Genomic DNA, 22,020 nt, shown 5'->3' on the forward strand with positions numbered 1-22,020 from the left:
TGTACGTATTAGTTAGGAATTAACATGCAAAGGACATTTTTTTCTTTTAATTACATTAGACTCCCGAGTATACGGCCCAGTTTTCTTTTATTGTAATTAAGTGAGGAAGGCAAGGCGTTGCATTGGCAACATTGCCAAGGCATTGGAAGCGGGCGTCTGCTACGATCCTTCTACGTGCCGTGTGCAAAATACAAGTTATGACAGGAAAAGAGCAGCGTTCTGCTCCTTGTTCATTGTTTCGTCAGTGTGTAACGGACCTCAATACAGTACGCTTGCCGCTGTTCCTGATCATAACTGTACAGTATTCGTATAAATTGTTCCTGGGGTATGCTTAATGAGTTCATAGAACTCCGGCCTATCCAGCTTTTTTGTTATCCGGCCTCTCCTTCCGCTACATTAGGCCTGATACTCGGGAGTCTACTGTATTTAATCTTGTTAAGTGCTTATGTGCTCTTGGTTCGTCCGCACTACTGTTTGGAAACTCATAAATCTTGAAATTTTACATATTACACATTGAAAGTCTTTCTAAGAAATATATATATATATACATAAGTATTTTCAAACTTGTTTTTCTTTTCAGTTACATTTCAGCGGCACTTGGTACCTATACAAACGTACGAAGCTTATTACAGCTTCCAAATTTATACACAATATTTACAACACATTCACACTGGTCAATATTACGTATCAAATCTCTGTACAGAAAATACACACAATGGTATTAATATTTCTAACACTCATTTTATATGAGCAATACTATCTCGGCTTGTTCTTCCTTTACAATCGTCCAATCATTTAAGTCTTTCAACATTTCAATTATGATAATCGCGATCAGCTACTAAGAGAAGAGATATGAAAAGAACATAGACTGGATTTCTGGTACTATATTGCCCAGAACACTGCAGTGCATGTGCTATAACACCATCATGCTCGTAAAACTAGTCAGCCTATCTTTGTATAAAATACAACACATAGTGGCCATTATAGAAAGTTTACAGAGTCCAATTTTACACTTTTAAACCTATAACAGAATATGCTGTTAACAAGAAACAGTGTTTGTATATTATTAGTTACTCACTTAAATCTCTTATATATTATTAAAAGAAAACCTACACATTAACTTCGTACCCACCTATAAAGACATTATTTCTCATATAGCCTCCTTGCTGAAAACGGAAATTAAATTAAAATAAACCTCAACCATAAAGATATTTTTTAAATTAAGAAAAATAGCAAGCATACCACATTTTGAACTACTTTATATATATATATATATATATATATATATATAGATATAGATAGATAGATAGATAGATAGATAGATAGATAGATAGATAGATAGATAGATAGATAATACTGCTATGTATATATTGGATTGCTAAAAAACAAGCCAATGGGTTTTATTAAATTTTTGTACTACATTTAAATCTGTATTCCTATTAAAATACTATTTAAGCATTCATGTGTTATTGTACACATGAACCTACGGAATTCTTTTGGCTCAACTGGAATCGGTGAAGCTCCCTCCGCGTTTCATGGAGCACACTTTACATCACTGACACTATATATAATTCGATTTCTAGAAACAAGGCAGTATTTTTTTTTTTTTTTTTTTTGAAAGTATAACAAAGAGGTGCGCAATTCTATATAATATACAGGATGTTCCAAAAGCAATGGCCAAAAATGAAACCACAAATTCCTGGCACCAAAACAAGACAAAAAGTGTATATGACATATAGTCCGGAAGTGGACAGGGGCGGAGGTGAGCTCCGAAAGTGGTGGGAAGGAACTTCACACCTGCCTACTGGAATAATGTTAGGAGCTAGGAAGAGGGTTCAGAAAGACATAAATATCATATTGGTTTGACCCGTTAACCGCATGTTACATAACTGCGCCAGAGATTCTCCATACATCATTTAGGGAATCACCGAATGTCTGTACAGCTGGAGTAATGAAACGGAATTAAGTTAGCAGTTAAAAAAAAAAGTTAATGTGCAGGTTCTCTTTCACTTAATTTGTAAAAAAGCAGAAAAACTTACTGCGTCCAAATGTACTTTAATTGTACTAAACTCTTTAAGCAACCTCTTTGCCATTGAGTATATACTTCTTCGTTTACAATCACAACAGTAACTTTACTACAAGCGTCTTTCAATGATGTATACAATTCCACAGAATTAGTTCTAAGTTACATATGCCATTAGGAAAAACATTCTACTGCAAAAGTATCTGCAGTAATACATCGTTCGAAACAAGAATTGTGCGAGTAGAAAGGAGTTACAATTAACAAGAGCTTAAACTTTATCGTTTTTCAACTGGTCATACGAAAAACATGGAAAATGAAATTCTGAAAAGACAAAAAAAGTTTCATGTGAGTTTCCCAGAGATACTGACGAAGCCAACAGAAAATAAATTCTTTCAGTTTCACGTCCCACGGTTATGCCGGCTAGACTAAAGGAGATGGTGATGATGAGAAGTGAATGCAACGGTGGAATGAATAAAGAGGAAGAAAACGGGAGAGCCCGGAGAAAACCCAAGAACACGGTGTTTGTCCACCACAAAATTCACTTGGCGCGAACTAGGATCGAACCAAGGACCCTATGCACCAGAGGTGCATGCTCTACCACTGAGCCACCCTGACCCCAAACGAAGCCAACAGAGATTTCAGAACAGTTTAGTGCAATAAAATTACATTTTGACGCAGTAAGTTGTTATATTATTTACAAATTATATAAAGACACGCCACATCATGTTGTTACATAAATATCTCTTTCATTTATTTTTGTCGATATAAATGAGCTTTCGAGTACAGTATGTAACAAGAAAATAAAATGTTATTCCAAGACAGCTTTACTGATTTCTGTTCTTCGGCCTTAGGCATACGAAAAATCATATCTTATTTGTTCTGTGATCGCTAGAATTACTTTTAAAAAAACTTTTCAATAATATTAAAGGAAAAAAAATCACTAGTACTGTATACACACGTAAACTCAGTCTCAACTTTATATATGGTTTGCTTGTAATTAATGTCTATTAATATTTTTTTTTTTGACCTACTAATACTATGGAATGTAAAATAACTGCCATTTACCAAGTTAGTTGCTACCAGCTCCCTCTGTCGGTCTTCACTACACCTGACGCTCTCACAAACCCTTTAGAGAGCTTCTGTCATTTTAAACGTAAATTGTTATTATAGTTCCAAGTAAGTTATCAACACTACCAGTACGGCAATAAAATGAAACTATTTTACCTTAAAATTGGGGGTTGTTTTGCTATTCCGACTTTTAATTTGTACTTCCAATGTTTTTTTTTCTGTTGAGACTGGTAATAGGGTTTTAAATAGGAGCGTGCGAGTTTCATATTTTAAGATATTTTAATCCATCTTCTTCTGTAAATACTTAAAATACACACCAAAACTGCAAAAACGCTAGAATTAGTTGTTCAAACTCCAGTACTAAAATGTGCTTGTCATTTACTGTCTAATATAAACAACATACATATATCAGAATCAGTTTGAACGAATAATACTAGTAAGCACTAAGAGTGAAAAAGTGACTGACCAGACCGGGACCTCCGGCATACCGTGCCGATGCGTTAACCACTATGCTACCCACTCCATTTCCCAGAACAGCCACTCCTCTCACTCTCGAGGTCGGTGCTCTCCACTCGGACTATGTGGGTTGTATCACAGACCACTGTTGTGCTTGGACAATCCCTGCGTCCACATACCGATCTATAAAGAATCTGGTGTGTTAAAAAAATAGGTTGTTTTCTCTTTCATTAATCTTTATATGAAATAATTCTAGTATGGATTTTAGGTGTTTGAAAAGCAGATGGATTAAAATAAAATATAGGGACTGCTACTTGAGACTGCATTGGCCAGAAGTTTGCAGAAGTCTCCACAAATGAAATATTGGAAGTACAAACTGAAGTTCGAAAAGGCAAACAACATGTAACTCTAGGGTAAAATAGTTTGATTTGATTCTACTAAATGTTCCGTATAATAAAATGAAATTATTAACGCTTTATACAAGTACTATTGTTACACATTAATAACTGTTTCCTCTCTTCTTTCCCTACCGTTTCTAGTCGTCATACACGAAATAATATCTATTAACTGTGCGAAATTATTACCTATCTTCCACTATCAATACTACGAGTATTTTTGTTACTACTGAAGCATTGTTATCAACGATATATCATCTGCTTTGGAGTTTCACAGTGAACACCTTCGTCTTCGACATAATTACATGCTTATAAAAGAAATATACATATTTCTCTTTTTTAATTTTACCTTCTACAAGTTGAAACTAACACTACGTTTCATCTTCTAATTCATCCCAATCGAATTCTCGGCCAGACAGATCACCTAAATGGTTGAAGTGGTTTTCGAACTGTTCGTCCTTCGCCTTCAGTTTGGCAAAGCGTTCGTACATGAGCTTTTTAGCGAATTCATACAATTCTATATCTAATTTGTTTAAATATTTTACACGGGCTATTTGATCTGGTCGCAGTTTAGATAAGGTAGCGCTCGAGTGAGTCACATTGTGTTGTTCAAATGGAACAGCGAATCTTAGGTTAAAAGTTTCTTCAAATATATATTGGCTCTCTTTCTGATATTCTGTGAGGCCAAAAAACGCCATTGCACCTAAATTACGTTTTGCACTTGCAAGCATTACGCGGTTCCTTTCATCTTCCGGCATGTATGACCGATTGTAACATCCGACCAAGGCTAAATCAGCCAACATACGTGTCTGTCTATTGTTTGCCAAGTTGTACTCACACGACATAAACTCATCCAGAGAAACATCGTCCCATGTTTCCCCTCGGTAACACCGGGGCAGCTCTTGCTCTGTGGGGACACGACCTCCGCACCAATGACGAGAGTTCTTCCATGTAGCTCCACGCTGGACGTGGCGGAATTCAGAGAGATATCGACTTGTTGGTTCACGTAACAGCGTTATGTAGAAGTATCTGTAAGGTTAAAAGAAATACAAACATATATAAGGTGAAAATAACTTTATAAAATACTGAAAAAACATATACTCATCAATTAATTAAAATTGGTTTCAATCAACAACGCAAACTAATAGATCTGTGAAATGTGGTGGTAGAGTGGTGTGACTAGCGAAATGTCCATGGCCATCAAATAGGTTATTACTAATGCCTTCATAAATAACTAACTAACTCTATGGCCTATGGAACCCGGCCAAAAAGCTCTCCACTGACTTCTGTCCTTAGCCAATTGGATCCAGTTTCTACTTCGTATTCCTATTTTTGCGAGATCCATCTTAATATTTAGGACTTAGAATATAATAATCTAAATCAATATTTTAATTAATTAATTTATTTATTTAACAATTACCAGATACAGCTCTGAGGCCATTTTATACTGGATTTATAACAATAACAACAATGGAAAGGACTTGGGAAGGTATCGACCAAGGCCTGTTTTAGTAGGTACCATCCCGGCATTTGCCTGGTAGGATTGAGGGAAACCCTGGAAAACCCCAATCAGGATGGTCGGCAGCGGGAATCGAACCCGCGACCTCACGAATGCGAAGCCAACACTCTACCACTTGAGCCACTTCGCTCGGTAAATCTTTATCGAAATCTTTATGTTTCTTGTACGCACTTGGATATCTTAGTTTTGTTTTTTTGTATCCGCTTGTTAAATTGTCCAAACAAGCCGCAAAAGAATAGCATTATGTCTACATATATAAATTATATTGTGTCTCCTATGTATAACTTCTGTGTTATGTAAAACTGTGTATGCGACAAATTGTAACAAACAACTTCCTAGTTGCTTCTGCCGATGAACGCATTTCTCTCAAACTGACATTTTTCTGCACACGTCGAGATTTTGAACTTGAGACATCACAGGTAGTACTTTTCCACGTTTCAGTACTACCTCTTTCGTGGTATATAAGCCGAGGACTTCCCAGGTTTATTCAATTCAGTCTCTACTACAGTCACCAGTAACTAGCAGACCAACACCTTAATCTTTCAGAGATGAACAGCCGTGTCCGCAACGCTAACTTTGAACTCAACATATCCTATGCGAAATATTATTCTCAATACCATTTATCTTAATTCTCTGCTGCAAAGGATAAGGAGTGAATCCCAGTGGACTTAATGTTTAGTCTCATTCATCCATCTAGAAGAACGAGCCATTTCCAGGTTCATAAAGAGGGAAGCATCAACAGTCGGTTAGTGAGAGAGAAATACGTTCCTTGCATTCACAAATTTCCTGCACTACATTAAACACTCTACATTTCCTAAATATTTAATGAAAGATATTAAACTCCCATATAAAACATACTTCCTTCTAGCAACTGAGATCCTGGATAAAGATTAACAAGGAAGGGTCACGAAATGGTTCCTCTGACATCCAAACGAGACAATTATGTTTGCACTTGATGTGTTATAACTAGACAAATCCCAAAGTTATACGTGTCACCGGGCGCAATATCGTAAGTTATAACATATTTTGTAATGCAAAAGCTACAAAGCTGGCAGAATACTTGGAACCGAGTCATTTGTTCGGAGACGGTTATGTAAATTAAAATCTCGGCCAACACGTATCCCATCATTTTCAAGAACACACTCTTTGGAATAAAAGTTTGATCCAAGGTCCCCGCAGGGTCTCAGGGGGATCCAACTCAAAATTTTCAAATGACAAGGGGGTTAAGCATCATATCGTTTGAAGGCTATTGTAAACTGAAAGAAAATGGAGCAAGTCTCGACTCTCTACGAGAACCCTGTGCAAAACTGCGGCGGATCAAAATGTAAACAAAAGCTTAATTGAAAATCTATGGCCACCTTGAATCCAAGATGGCCGCTTAAAACCTATGTCATTCATAAAAGTACAATTCTAAATCTCTTTTTTCTCTATTATGTATTTAGAAACAATAAGAAGACTAAAGAACAAATGAATTTCGATTCACTTCAACTATTATTTCATTCAGTAACAACACATACATGTTTTGCTCCTAATGCACGTTCGTCACGATTCTCTCGATATCATTTACGTGAATATAACGAATATGCGATGAACACTGAACTCTGACTTCCTACTCATGCTCCTAAATAAAAGTTAAATAACTTCGGGTATTTTTTAAATTTTGTCATACGTAGTTCATTCATAAAAGAGTTGTTGTACTAGTCAGGTTGAGGGCTATATTGTAACATATTCATGATGGTTAAATTTGTATGACATTTATGGTTAAATTTGTATGGTTTGATCGCAATATTTCAAGCAATACAGAAAACATTCATTTACAAGATTGGCGAGCAGTACCAAACCACGTGTGAATCATCTCAGTACATCCAGCTGCGTCAAACTTTGTTGGTTTGGTCACATTATTCCAAGAAATAGCACATTTACATACAAACTCACTTTTCACGCTGGCAGCCATATTGGATTACAGATGATACTCTTTGACATTTTGTGGATATCTATTGTTAACCATAAACGTAAATACCACATTTCGCTTTCCCTACACCATGCGTTCGATACGTAGTGTGGTATTTTGAGCTCAGGATGTCACGTTTTTAACATTTCGGATCTTTTCGTCACTTACTAATCGACATTAATGCCAAATTTGGTTTTCCTTAGCTTCAGCAATTTGGTATGCCTATCCTTTCGATATAGTTTTTAAGCTTCCATCTTGCATACGAAGTGGACACAGATTTTCAATTAAGCTTATGTTTACATTTTGATCCGCCGCCATTTTGCACAGGGTTGTTGTAGAAAGTCTAGACTTGCTCCATCTTCTTTCATTTAACAAGAGCTTTCGAACGATGTGCCACTTAACCCCTCTTGGCATTTGAAAGTTTTTAGTTGGACCCCATCTGGGACCCGGCGAGCCCCTGGGACGAGACGTTTTAACTTAGATCGTTGTACTTTGAAAATAATGCCACACTTCCTTTCCTGTTTACACATTTGTCTCACAGTTTCCGATTTATAGAGGTGGTCATGGACTTTTCAATTAAGTTTTCGTTTACATTTTGATTCGCCGTCATTTTGCACAGAGTTGTTGTAGGAAGTCGAGACTTGCTCTATTTTCTTTCATTTTACAACAGCTTTCAAACGATGTGCTACTTAACTCCCCTTGCCAATTGAAAATTTTGAGTTGGACCCCGTCTGGGACCCTGGGGCAAAGTTTTTACCTCAAAAAGTTTGTTCTTAAAAATTATGGGACACATGTTGGCCGAGTTTTCCATTTACCCAACCGTTTCCGAACAAATAACTCGGTTCAAACTATTCTGCCAGGTAATTTTTCGTAGCTCTTACATTACAAAATATGTTGTAACTTACGTTATTCCGTCTGGTGGCACGTGTAACTTTGGGATTTGTCTAGTTATAACATATCAAATGCAAACACAATTGTCTCGTTCGGATCTCAGCGGAGCCACTGCGTGACCCTCCCTTGTAAGATTACGAATACGGTAAAGTATGGCACTATATATTGTAGTATTTAAGCTCCACCGTCATCCCTATAACACTGTCTTTAAGGTATGTTGTCAATATTGTGGTCTCCTCTGCGCCTAGATCTTTGCCTGTTGAAGGATCCACGTATCTAATGTAACTATCAACTCACTAAGCCAATAGGGCAGCGTAAACTGGCCAGTTCCTTTCCCCATTGTTCAAAAGATATATATAGAAAACTGAAATTAAGTAGCTGGTGTGAAAGGATAGATTAATACTGACGATTATGACGAAACACGTGTACAAGAACTAAGAAATTATGGGTTTATTATATAATATTCATGTTGCACACAACAACTGATATTCCTTCGATGAAAGGTATTTTTACTGGAAATTGTATTTACTTAAAGCGAAACTCTTTTTCTGATACAGCTGTATGTTTCGGCAAATGGTTTTATCATTCTCAGCAGTTGGAAGACCTTCGGAAGTAAATAAGCTGGAAATACAGGAAATGAACGTATAATGATGTAGTCATCAAGCAATGATCATTTACCGAAACATTTACAGCTCAATAAATAAGTTTTTTTTATTTATTTACTTTTATAAATACAATTTTAGGATTAGGAATGAGATTTTTCGGCTTTTGGCATCTAAGGCCATGTTAGCCCATCACGTTTGAGGGATGACGTCCCTCGGGGATCACACTATCCGTGGAAAGGAAAGGAAAGGAAAGGAAAGGAAAGGAAAGGAAAGGAAAGGAAAGGAAAGGAAAGGAAAGGAAAGGAAAGGAAGCAAACGGCCTAGGACATATATGTTAGGTACCACCGCAGCATTTGCCTGGTGTGAATGAGGAAATCCTAGGAAAAACCTCACTCAGCATGGCTATCTTGAACAAGCTTTTACACATTTTAAACGTAGTGTCCCCCACTAAGAATCGAACCTGGGACCGCTTGCACCAAAGATGAAAATGAAATGAAATCTTGGGAGTTTTACGTCCCATGGTTATGCCGGTGAGGCTAAAGGAGACGGTGAAGATGAGAAATGAATGAAATGGCGGAATGAAGTAAGTGGGAGGAAACGGGAGAACCCCGAGAAAACCCACGGGCACGGTGTTTGTCCACCACAAAGTCCACACGGCGCGAGCTGGGTTCGAGCCAGGAACCCCAAGCACCGGACGTGAACGCTCTCCACTGATCCCCCCCCCCCGCACCAAAGACGAGAAAGCTACAATTTTAAAAAAGTAGTTATGTATGCTATTAAATCAAGCTCGCAAGTCTCACTGAAACTTTAATTTGAACAGTTTCTGGCACAATAATCGACCTTTTAAAGGTTAACACATTCATAAAATCTCCATTTGGTAACAACATTAACTATCTCTGTTGTGTTAAGTATTTTCACTTTAATCTTTCATTTCGAACGCACTGCATATACAAGTCAACTGAATCACACAGTACGAGATACTCGGCAGCCTAACTAACCACAGCTTACAAACTAATGAGTGAGCCACGAAAAATGATACAGGTAAGGTACGAGCAAAAGTATAAATTATATCCCCTCGCCCTCAATACTCAATGCTTTCAACAACAACTTCGCAAAGAATGGATCAGCTCGCGAACAGTTTACGTCATTCTCTCTATCTTAGTAAGAATAATTAAACTGAATTTACAGTTGAGTTGATTTTGAGTTTAACGTTCCCTTCAGCAGCGAGGCTGTATGACACGTGGACCTACTGATTAATGTGGAACCCGAACCACATGAGCTCCCACCGGGAATCGAAACCGGTTCTCCCACGCTTAAAGGCGCGTACGCTAACCGTTTTGCCACGAAGAAATTCAACTGAATCTACCGTTATGTCCACGAGGTTAAAGGAGACGGATGATTATGGAGGTGAACTATCGAAGAGCTGGTGGAGTGATAATGTAAAATGATACGATGTTGTCCACCACAAGCCCACATTAGCCTAGAATCAAACCAAGGACCACTTGCACCAGAGATGAACGCTCTACCACTGAGCCATTGTTCCCCATATACTTTCCCCAACACTATAGCCACTCTGATTTCATCTCAGTTAATTAGATTTCCATTTCTCAGTAGACTTTCTAATTTACAAATGCTCTGTGCTGAACAGAAAATGGTTTTTGTCACACGCTGTACACAGGGTGGAATGATTTAAATCACTTGATTTTTAAAATAAAAATCGTTGATTTAAATCAAATTCTGCAATGAATTAATTTAAAGTAAAATAGGCGAAATCCCGTTTCTGTTCTGTTACTTCGATGATGGACGGTACTAAATTACAAGAAACAAAGAGAAAAATGTGTAAACAGCTAGACTGTATATTTTACAGTAGTTAAATCGTAACCAGTTGGAGTTCATAAGGTCAACTTATGTCTTAGGCTTCAAAAATATTGTCTGGCCTAAGTCCTTAATTGCAACTGTATTATATTTTTTTGTAACTAATTTAAAATGTCTATACAAAAAATGCATTATAAAATATCATATATTTCTGTTTTTTCAACCAGTACATGTTAGGTGCAGAATATACAAATTTCTTTTAGCTTCGGTACTTAGTCCATTACTTTTGAATTCACTCCTACTATTATCTTGTCATACATGTTTTAGATAATTATATTTGCCTTATGTTAAGAACATTCATACTAGACTACAGATGTAAACATTTGATAAGACTATGCCCATAAGTGAAACTGGTACTTTTTACGTACAAAAACATCTTAACATTTGTGCTGTTTCTTGCTTACTCGGTGCTATTATCGATTTATCGTGAGTCTTAAAACTGTCACTTTCATACTACGTACGTAATCGAATTAATCAGGTCTAACTTACTTACATTTACTTGTTAAGTGAAGTTACATTCCGTTACTTTCAAGCATACAACAACCACCCTACTTTACTATACCTAAACTTACCGTTTTAATTTGTAGTAACTAAGTATAAATTTTGCAAAACTAAATACAAAATAAAACTTTCTGGTGTCACATCAAAGTTTTTTTTTTCTTTCCTCGAAATTTCAGGTTCTTTTTCCTGACTCTTAAAGGAGCTTTGGTGTTTCTTGACTATTGCAATTAGCTATAGCTTGTGATTCTGTACCACAGGATTTACATTTAGCTCGATATCCTTTTCCACTTGGAATACGAATGGATTTAAACAGCATTGGAAGTTTACTGTTCATCACAGCGACCCCGAAAAGTATGGATTCAACACTGATATTGGTCATTTTCGATCATTTTTATGTATCTTTCGGCCCGTTCCATCTCAATTCAGGCAGGTATATGCAAAATTGACTACGTGACTATCTCTGATTTTTTTGAAAAAAATATATTTGGTAACCCTGTTGGAGATATGAAACCTACAAAGAGGATTTCCCCAGAAAAAATTTTGTCCTCGAGTTATGGGCTAATGAAATTCGGACAAAAATTACTATTTGTAATAAGAAAGTGGATCAGCAAAATCTTGAAAGACACGTAGTTCAGTAACTACTTGTGATAATTGGATGATTCTTTTTTTTTTATTTAAAAGTGCTCAGATTACATTTGAGGTTCTGATATAAAAAGCACGAATAACAGTCCACCAAGAGTATTTTGTAAACACCGGAAAACTTAGTAAAAAAGTAAAATGCAAGAATTTTGACATTTATTTTCCGTATGAAAGAATGAGAATAACCGTATTATTGTGACACAATATAATACTCCCTATAGATAATTTTGTTTCCCATCTACGATGGCACATGGGAGAGAAAACGTGAGTGAAAGTATGATAAAACGTCATTTTCACCTGAAATTTGGGCGGATTTTCTCCAAAAGGCCATTCTTAAAAAATCTGAAAATCTGCCTGAGCGATCTTTCATTGTTCCCTATGTGAATCATGCAAAAAGAAATAGATATATTTGTGTATTAAATTTTTCGCAAATTTTTAAAATATTGTGTTGCACAGGGGCCGGGTATGCAACCACGCTTGGCGTGGTAGTTCTTTTTCTTTTTAATTTTTATCGTTTGAAGAAGTAAATCGAAACGTGCAATGATGCAATATTCTTATATAAATGTACACTAGAATATATATATGGAATTTAACATGTTACAAAAAGTGGTCGATTTAAACGATTTTGTGGTATGTATAAATAACATGAAAAATTAATCAATAGCATAGTTAATTATTACATACTGGCTTCTCTCTCTGTAAGTCATGTTGAAGCAAAGAGGTCTTGTACCAGCATCACTTCTTTGGAAAGGAATTTGTGATAGCGTGCTGAGGAACAAGTAGGAGACGGCGGAGTGAGTTTTAGAAGAACATCTTTCAAATTATCGTTACACTCATCCTTTTCAGCTGGCCATTTAAAGGAAGTTGCAGGTCTATGAAGAATCATAAAAGACACTGTAATATCGCGAAATTCCTGTGAGAGTGAAACTACTTGACCCACCCACCACTGCTTATCATAGACGCAAGCAACAAAATCTCCAATTTGAAGGTCATTCAGAGTATAATATATTCTTTTGGAATTGTTAGCTACTTGTATTTTGTCAAGTACATGTTTCGTGCTTCTTGCCATGAAATGTGCCTGTATTGTCGACCTGCCAAAAATGACTAGACTGAATACCAATCACATGTTTAACATTGGCCCACTCTTGTGATTTTTTATTTCTGAAATCTTGAATAGTACGTGCACTTAATAATAAGAGCCTTGTGCCTTTGATAAGTTCCGAAACGGTGTTGACAAACGATTCCGCATCCCTTATAGCTCTTACCGGGTCATTTCGAAGATTAAACGTTGTTGCGTAATGTTTGCAGAGCCCACCTATACCGTCACATGCACTTTTTCCGTGTCCCGCTGCCGAGAAGATCCATCTTCTCTTGATTGAATCGTCTTGGAAATGTTTTTCAAGTTCATACAGCTGGATCCTGTTTTTAAAATGAGAAGCCGCTCCATCTGAAATATAAATTATGAGCAATTCATTGTATGAGTCGGTGATTTCATTAACATCTTGATGTATCAGTTTGATTACACAAAGTGCATGAGCACTATCATGTTGCAAGTCATTGCTCACTATTCGATAACTTTTTGTGTTGCCATTGAAGTACACTACACACGTAAATATAGATATCTCTGAATTGTGCCAATGATAACTTTGGATTTCATCTGGCAAAACAACAGACCAGTTCTCGGCAAAATCGAAATGCAATACCAAGGATGTTTCAAGAACTGTAGATCTTTTTATTTCCGCTATACTTTCTCGCTGGATTTTTCCAATATAGCTATGAGTTATTCCTTTTGAAATCCAGTACTTTACATGCTTTAAAAACCTATTTAGGTTTCCAGTTTCTTTCACAAGATCTCCGCTATCCCATAGTGCATACGTGATTTCATCAGTATCTTGATATATATTCAGTGATTTCATCTCTAAACTTTGTTCCGATATTGCATTTAGTCCTGGACAATTCTCACATTCTTGCAACCAACACTTTTCGGTAGATCGCCACAGAGACACAAAGAGTACAGATCGGTATCTACTATATTTCGTACAGTAAGATTGCTCAGGGATGTACATATAAGATTTATATTGGTACAATAAATACATGTGCATGTTTGTTTCACCTGCTGAAATTTAACCCACTTGGGACGTAAAGAGTAAAATTTAGAAATAGATATCTTTATATCGAGATTACCTTCATTCATCAATCTGAAGGCTTCTTTAATGGAGCGAGTCATAAAACGTTTAACTCTTTTTACTTTTTCACCGTTTTCATATACAGAAACATCTTTTTGATTCGGACTTTGTCTAGAATAGTCTTTACTATCATCTACGTAATATGACAATGCAGTCTCGAGGTAAGCGTTCGGTAAAAGGTGTCCTTGGTACGGATCTGGCGTTGCCCACATACCCTTTTCTTTTTTCACTTTGCGTAACTTATGTATTAGATACTTTGTCGCAGATGGGATGCGTTCGACGATCATGCGTTTACTGAAGGTTTCAGGCACGATACTGAGAAATCGTACTCTTTCACGATAGAATGATTTCTCTATTGCACAAGTGATGTTGGAAAACCACATTTTACAATTATTGCAACTCTCGGACGAACTTCCTGAGGAACACGGTACACTCACACCAAAAGCATCTTGTAATTTTCTAGACACTGCCGTCGAAAACACGTTTCCTAGTTCTTCTGATTTTCGTTTTACGTACGTGACACTTCTTTCTTCCTTCACTTGCCATGTTTTTTTCACGGGCGACACTTGCGTATCAAGTACACTTATGCTACTATTTAAAGTACCAATCACTGCACTACTTGGAACGTAGATTGGATCTGAAGTCAGTGAATTGTCATCTGCAGTCATTTGATCTGTAATAATGATCGCACTATTTGATTCAACCGAAGCAGCTGGTTTCTCGATATGAGCCATATAATAAATAACAGTTTTTGCACAAATTATCAGCACTGTTTACTTGTACTTGTGATCCGAAATAATTTTGTAATGACTCTGCAAGATCACCAACAACAGTAAAATTTTTCGTGTTACTTTTGTATACTACTTTCTTGTGTCTTTTAAGATAATCACTGCACTTAACTCTCTTGGTGCTATATTGTGAAGACATATTTGCAATGCTAACTAACTTATATACATTAGATAGTATATCTATTGTGAAACACAAACAAGACGATGCATTGACATGCGCAATTGGTAATATCGTTGACATACAACACTTCACACAATGCAGTCTAAATGCCAAATGGGAGCTATTCCAGAGCGTTAGATGTACTGCAAAACACTTGCATCATACCTAGGTATATGTTGCGCAATACTATGCAACTACTCCAGTATCATGGTTGCATACATTACAGGCGCCAATGCTATGCGTGGTTGCATACCCGGCCCCTGTGCAACACAATATTTTAAAAATTTACAAAAAATTTAATACACAAATATCTCCATTTCTGTTTGCATGATTCACATAGGGAACAATGAAAGATCGTTCGGGCAGATTTTCAGATTTTTTAAGAATGGCCTTTTGGAGAAAATCCGCCCAAATTTCAGACGAAAATGACGTTTTATCATAATTTCACTCACGTTTTCTCTCCCATGTGCCATCGTAGATGGGAAACAAAATTATCTATAGGGATCCCAGAAGGAGTATTATATTGTGTCACAATAATACAATTATTCTCTTTCTTTCATACGGAAAATAAATGTCAAAATTCTTGCATTTTACTTTTTTACTAAGTTTTCCGGTGTTTACAAAATACTCTTGGTGGACTGTAATTCGTGCTTTTTATATCAGAACCTCAAATGTAATCTGAGCACTTTTAAATAAAAGAAGAATTATCCAATTATCACAAGTAGTTACTGAACTACGTGCCTTTCAAGATTATGCTCATTCACTTTTGTATTACAAATAGTGATTTTCGTCCGAATTTCGTTAGCCCATAACTCGAACACAATTTTTTTTCTGGAAAAATCCTCTTTGTAGGTTCCATATCTCCAACAGGACTACCAAATATATTTTTTTCAAAAAAATCGGAGATGGTCACCTCCCCCCTTCCCCCTGCCTGAATGGAGATGGAATGAGCCTTTCCCTCCCAAGTTGCGGGGCTGAATTTGTATGTAAATGGGATCGGAAATGTCACTGTTCATCTCAGTGAGCCCTAAAACTATGGATTCGGCATTAATATCGATCATTTTTATATTTCTCTTCCTCCCCCACGTTGCGAGGCTGAATTTGGATTTAAAGGTGATTGAAAATGTCACTCATCTAAGTGACCCCCGAAAAATATGGATTCGTCACTGATATTAGTCATTTTTATGTATCTCTCCTTCCCAAGTTGCAGGGCTGAATTTGGATGTAAACGGGATCGGTAATGTCACTGTTCCTCAGCGATCCCGAAAACCATGCATTCGACACTAATATTGGTCATTTTTGATCATTTTTATATCTCCCCGCCCGTTCCCAAGTTGCTGGGCTGAATTTGATTTAAATAGCGTCGAAAAGTGCCACTGTTCTCAGCGAACCCGAAAACTATAAATTAGACACTAATGTCGGCTGTTTTCGATCATTTTTACACATCTCCCCTCTTTCCCCTGCCCAAAGTTACACTGTCAAAGTAATACGATAAAAACCACGCCAGATACGGACCTCATGTTGAAAACTTGATCGAGATCGGTCGAGTGATTTAAGAGCAATGAAGTCTCAAAAACAGTCACTTTCATTTGAATTTTGTTTTATATATCTCCCCCTCCACTACGTTCCAGCGTCAAAGTGAAATGAAGGAACATCCAAGACCAGAACCTCATCTATGTTGAAAGTCTGATCGAAATCGACCGGGTGGTTTGAGAGTTATTAAGTTTTATTCACTCTATATATTTCCCCTCCTCTTAAGTTCTACCGTCAAAGTGAAAAAAAAAAAAAAAAACGCTGAAAATTTGATTGAGATCGATCGGATGGTTCAAGAGAATAAGAGTCACACACATAGTTACTTTCAATTTTATAACATAGATTACATCCTTAGACCTCCAGAAAGGAGTTATGCGGTCCCCAAGCCAAGTAATGCCTTGCTGGTCAATTAGTGGACAAAATAACTATTTCATTGTCATCGTGGGACAGTCTTAATCGAAAAACAGACATCACGTTCCAAACAGGGATGTGGGGAGGGAGCGGGATTAATAACATATGGGAATAAAATATCCATCCCCATTCCTACAAATGCCACTACCACAGTTTAAAATATATTTCATGTCTTCAATATTTTTTTTTCTGACGAACTCTATTTTGTATTTACTTTTTCGTTTATTTAGGTCAGAGTCGGTGGGTCCCCTGAGTTCCGGGCCCCGGTTGCCTCAGCCTAGTTACGCCCATCACACTTGTAATTAACATTCATTTCCAATTCCTAGTTGTTTTTCTTCAGTTTGCGACACGGATTACACAAGGAAGAAGGTGTGACTTTAAAAAATCGATTTAAATCCAAAAAATCGTTTTTTTTTTTTTTTTTTTTTCATCCTGGCTGCACACGGTAATGTATCCCCTCCTGTTAAGCATATAGTCTTGTCATTAAGACAACAGATTATAATTTTTGTCACAATTATTGTACTTTTCACGTTTCCTCACTCTTTCTCATTCCATCAAAATTCTGTCGTCAATCAACCGTCTTCTTTAGCACCGAGGATGAATGTGGACCTACAAAAGAACGTATATAGTGAGGGACTCCAACCGTACGTGCTTTCACCAGGAAATGAACCTGTTTAACTAATTCCTGAATCCATTTCATCTATACCAAAGCCAGCCATGTAAATTATTTAGCAATGAACACGCTCTTCACGTCCCAAAATGCAAGCAGACTAGAAAATGTTGTTGAGTATAGTAATTTGATTCAATCACTGAATGTATCAAACATAAGGGTTTTACTCGAGGAGACGGTTCTACCAAATTTTGACGTATTTCTTACATTTTCAAGTTAGATTAGAGCTTTTCAAATACTATTAACATTTCTTACCTTCAAAACGGTTTTATTTCTTACCAAATTTCAACAGATTTCTTACATTTTCATGTTAGGTTAGAGCTTCTAAATACATTTCAATATGCTGTGGACTGACAAAAATTACTTCTATTAACATTCGCATTCCTTCACAAAAAACGTTTCACATCATATTTTACCTGTAAATTTTCTATTTGGTAGAACTGTCTGTTCGAGTGAACCAGAAATAAGAGATTACTATTCTTGTTGGGTTTTCTTCAGTTCTTTTTATAGTAATGATAATCAGTATCCTGTACTCCTCAGTAGTAATACACATTTACAACTTAAATCAGCACGGATCACTTTGAAATTTCACTGCCCGAACATAAGTAGCAGATAAGATATGAATAAGATAGTATTGAGATATGTAATCTCTGCATTTGTCGAAAGTGTTTACATCATTCCAGCAAGTTTAATTATGTAGGTAGTTCATTGCATAGCCATTCGCCAAGTCTTACCTGTAAGTAGGCCTACTTTCATATGTAATATAAACTCTACCATTAATATCGTACGATACAACCTGCCATTTTGATGTTCGTAAAGATTAAGAATCTGGAACTATAAGACTTGCAAAGTTTTACAAATGAACCAATTTATTCTCAACAAAATAATATCTAAAGAGAAGCTGCGATGGTTTAGTGTAAGGGTAATTGCCATATAGGCTAATTCCTCATAACAGAAATACTGCACACAGTATGCAAACCAAACCAGCTTCTTTCATGTATTTACTTGACTTTTTAACTTTAAATAGCGTTGTAATTATACGGTGGCCCTAAATTATCTCTGCACCCTGTTATAAATTATTATTGAAAGAGAAGGTAATAACCGGTACACAGCAAGTATCTCACCTTCGTTTAACACTATCTCCTTCATTTCTATCCAACTCCGCATCAACACAACTCGTTAACTCCGTCCAGTCTGCATGAAGACCACATTTCCATCCAGTAGAATAACGACTAAACAACCAGTTTTCCTTTCTTCTTTTGTCACTGCTTGGTCTGAAGCAATGACACCGTTTTCTGTTTCTGTGACAAGTACAAGGTCGTTCTAAATCTAAATCGCTAACGAGATGCCTTTCAAAATATGTCCCTCCCGTTTTTTGAATATGTAGAAATACCATGACATCGTGAGCCTTGATGTCAAATTGAAAATTCTCATTCAAGACATCATCGTAACTTAAACGCGAATTCCCCATTTTTGAATTAATTGGATCTGAATGACTAGAGATAGGTTTCCCTATGTTATCTTGAATTGGAATCAACCAATCGCTCCAAACTGTGCTTTTAGCTGTTAGAGCACAAACATGTTCTGGACAAAAATAACCCAAATAAACTATCCCACTAACTGCTAAGAATATGCAAATGTACACAATAATACGCAATTTCGTTTGAGCTCGGGATTCCATTTTTTGAAACGAACCAGACAACGGAAGAAGAAGTGCTAAATCACGCTCATCTACTTGAACTTCGACACTATGGGAAGCCATGTCTTTTACTGCACTTATTTATGTATGACATTGAAGCACGTAACGTGTGCACACATTTAGAAACGCATAAAATACATCAATCTGGCTATCACACGTTTGTAAAATAAAAGAATGTTTACAAACATTCACTTTTAAACATAAATCCCACTTTTCATCTCAACACTTGCACTTCCTCATCTCAGGTTTCTTTTTCCTTTTCTTCATTCAGTTTTTTTCTTTTACCCAAAGAGCCATTTAAATAATAGGAATTGTGAAACTCCTTTCTTTCTTTCTTTAACGCCTATATGGGTGGTATTTGAAGTCACAAATATTCATTCCAACTGTAAAATTGTTTATATTGAATGAATGTAGTTTCCCTTAAAATATTTGGGTGCAGTTTTACTATACGGATTCTTAGATTGTGAAATGTACCGAAAAATATGGACAACTCTTTAATTTGCGCATTTCATGTCCAGAACAGAACCCAACCAACCACTGCGGGGCTTTTAACCCATGCCTATTACTACTAATATTACCACTAGGCCTACTACTACTACTACTACTACTACTACTAGGCCTACTGTGCAGTTTTACTATGGCCCACTACTACTACTTATACTATGGATCCGTATAGTAAAACTGCACGAATATTTGTTATTATAGCGATCAATATGTTCTAATTAATCAATATATAAAAATTCACTTAAACGTAAACAATGAATGTGTATTTTAAAGATATTATATATATATATATATATATATATATATATATATATATATATATATATATATATATATATATATATATATATATATATATATATATATATATATATTGTTCGAATTGGGGAAAAAAACAGAGGCGGTATGCTTCGATTTTGACTCAACATACCGGCTATCTAAATGTTGAAATACAGTGAGGGTATGTTGCCTAAAAGATTGCATTTCTATGTATATAATGATTTAAAAAAATTGGAGAGTTTATCTATAATTACGGGAATGAGGGACATGAAAAGACCTTGATATCCCGCTAATAGCTCTCTGATTTTTTTTTAATGTCCCTTTATGTTGCATTATAGAGAATTATTCATGAAAATGCTCAAAAACCGATTTTTAAAATTAATTTCCTGTGGGAAAAGTTCCAGAGCCCGCACCATTCAACTGAGGGGTACTCCAAATCCCCAGAAGATCCGCCCATTCTCAAAACACGACAAATGAGCAAGAAGGCACACACATACATAAGAAAGAAACAATTCAATAGGTCCTATGGCACATCAAACTATAAAGTAGATGAGCTTTTTTTGAAGGCACCTTATTTTAAAAACAAAAGATAACAAAAATGTCGCTGTTGTCTATTTAGAAATTATTTCTACATATTATTTCTTTTACATGCAAAGCTATTTGTCAATTACTGTGTATAAAAATGGATTTATTAAAAGTACGTACTTAGCAGCATCTATGTCTTAATCACTGAAAAACCAGAGGCGGTATGGCATATACCATTGCATCCCGTCTTACTTCGACCACTGTATATATATATATATATATATATATATATATATATATATATATATATATGTGTGTGTGTGTGTGTGTGTGTGTATGTGTGTGTGTGTGTGTGTACAGTGGCGGATCCAGGATATGATCAAGGGAGGGGCTAAACCATAGTTTGCCGTTTTATCCAGTGTAAAGCAGGATTGAAGCCCATTTTATCCAGTGTAAACCTGAGCGTCAAGGGGGGCTATAGCCCCTATAGCCCCTCCCTTGGATCCGCCACTGTATATATATAAAACTCTTAACTACAATTTTATAAAATACTCTTTATCAACACAAAATAGTTTTATCAATTGATTATTTATGACAGCATAGTTCATTTACAGCTTTCTATATCATTGAAATCTCGGTTCAATATGTAATTTTTTGAAAGGTTTTCATACGCTTTATGCTTTGACAAATTTTCAAGTTTTACATTTTACATACTGTATATTTGAATTCTACGTTCCAATGTTGTGTCCTTTAGCATATAGATGATAAATGCTGAAGTGATAGTATCACCCATGACACGAGTAATATTTGTATCTAATCCATTCCATTTTATGACGGAATAAAGTTGTATAATTTACTAAAGGAATATGCTAGTTGAATTCACAATAAGATTGTTTAAGTAATCAAAAATATCAAGGGTTCTATTCGTCACAAGTTTCACTTAAAACTTTTAAAAATCAATTACTACATAAAACAATTTCAGTGATTTTGTCGACATATTTTTGCAGCTGCGACCGTTGGAAATATTGTCTCATTCAATTGGTAGTCATGACAGAAAGACGAATTCTCCTGGTAGTGTCTATGTGATCTGTGATAGTGTAGTCTACTATAGTGTTGTGGAGATGTTTACGTTGTTATTGATTGTTCGATGAGCTACCAAAAAGTATCTACATGTCAAAACTATAATTAACAAAATGACTTTGATGTTTTGTTGTTTTAGAAACTGTTGGGATGGATTGGGGCTGTCACAGAATCATACTCCAATGCGAGAAGTGCCTTCGATAGTGTTGGATACAACTCATATGGGTAGAAAGATTGAATTTATTTTACAAAAATAAATTTG

General features: G+C 36.1%; 2 protein-coding genes across 2 annotated transcripts in view; one reads left to right on the top strand and one right to left on the bottom strand.

Moving 5' to 3' along the window:
* Positions 1 to 2,458: 2,458 nt before the first annotated feature.
* Hs6st (heparan sulfate 6-O-sulfotransferase) lies at positions 2,459 to 19,650 on the bottom strand. Its single transcript, XM_081769970.1, has 2 exons — positions 18,796 to 19,650; positions 2,459 to 4,971 (listed from the first exon to the last, which is right to left on the bottom strand). The coding sequence occupies exons 1-2, from the start codon at positions 19,431 to 19,433 to the stop codon at positions 4,314 to 4,316; spliced, it is 1,296 nt and encodes a 431-aa protein (XP_081626096.1). The 5' UTR covers positions 19,434 to 19,650; the 3' UTR covers positions 2,459 to 4,313.
* Positions 19,651 to 21,731: 2,081 nt separating this feature from the next.
* LOC145693696 (SPRY domain-containing protein 7) overlaps positions 21,732 to 22,020 on the top strand; it is a 38,444-nt gene continuing 38,155 nt past the window's right edge. Inside the window, exon 1 of the mRNA XM_081769965.1 lies at positions 21,732 to 21,983. Within this exon, the coding sequence (XP_081626091.1) occupies positions 21,872 to 21,983 (112 nt within the window). The 5' untranslated portion in view covers positions 21,732 to 21,871. The remainder of the gene's footprint in view (positions 21,984 to 22,020) is intronic.

The sequence above is a fragment of the Thermobia domestica genome, chromosome 8 (assembly GCF_964235325.1).
Source record: "Thermobia domestica chromosome 8, izTheDome1.hap1.1, whole genome shotgun sequence".
Classification (NCBI taxonomy): domain Eukaryota; kingdom Metazoa; phylum Arthropoda; class Insecta; order Zygentoma; family Lepismatidae; genus Thermobia; species Thermobia domestica.

What these genes read in the sequence shown, in the direction of transcription:
- Hs6st (XM_081769970.1), bottom strand. Translation starts at nt 19,433, where the DNA reads ATGGCTTCCCATAGTGTCGAAGTTCAAGTAGATGAGCGTGATTTAGCA. An exon ending in GGAGATAGTGTTAAACGAAG is followed by an intron (nt 4,972 to 18,795) that starts GTGAGATACTTG and finishes TTAACCTTACAG; the next exon opens with ATACTTCTACATAACGCTGT.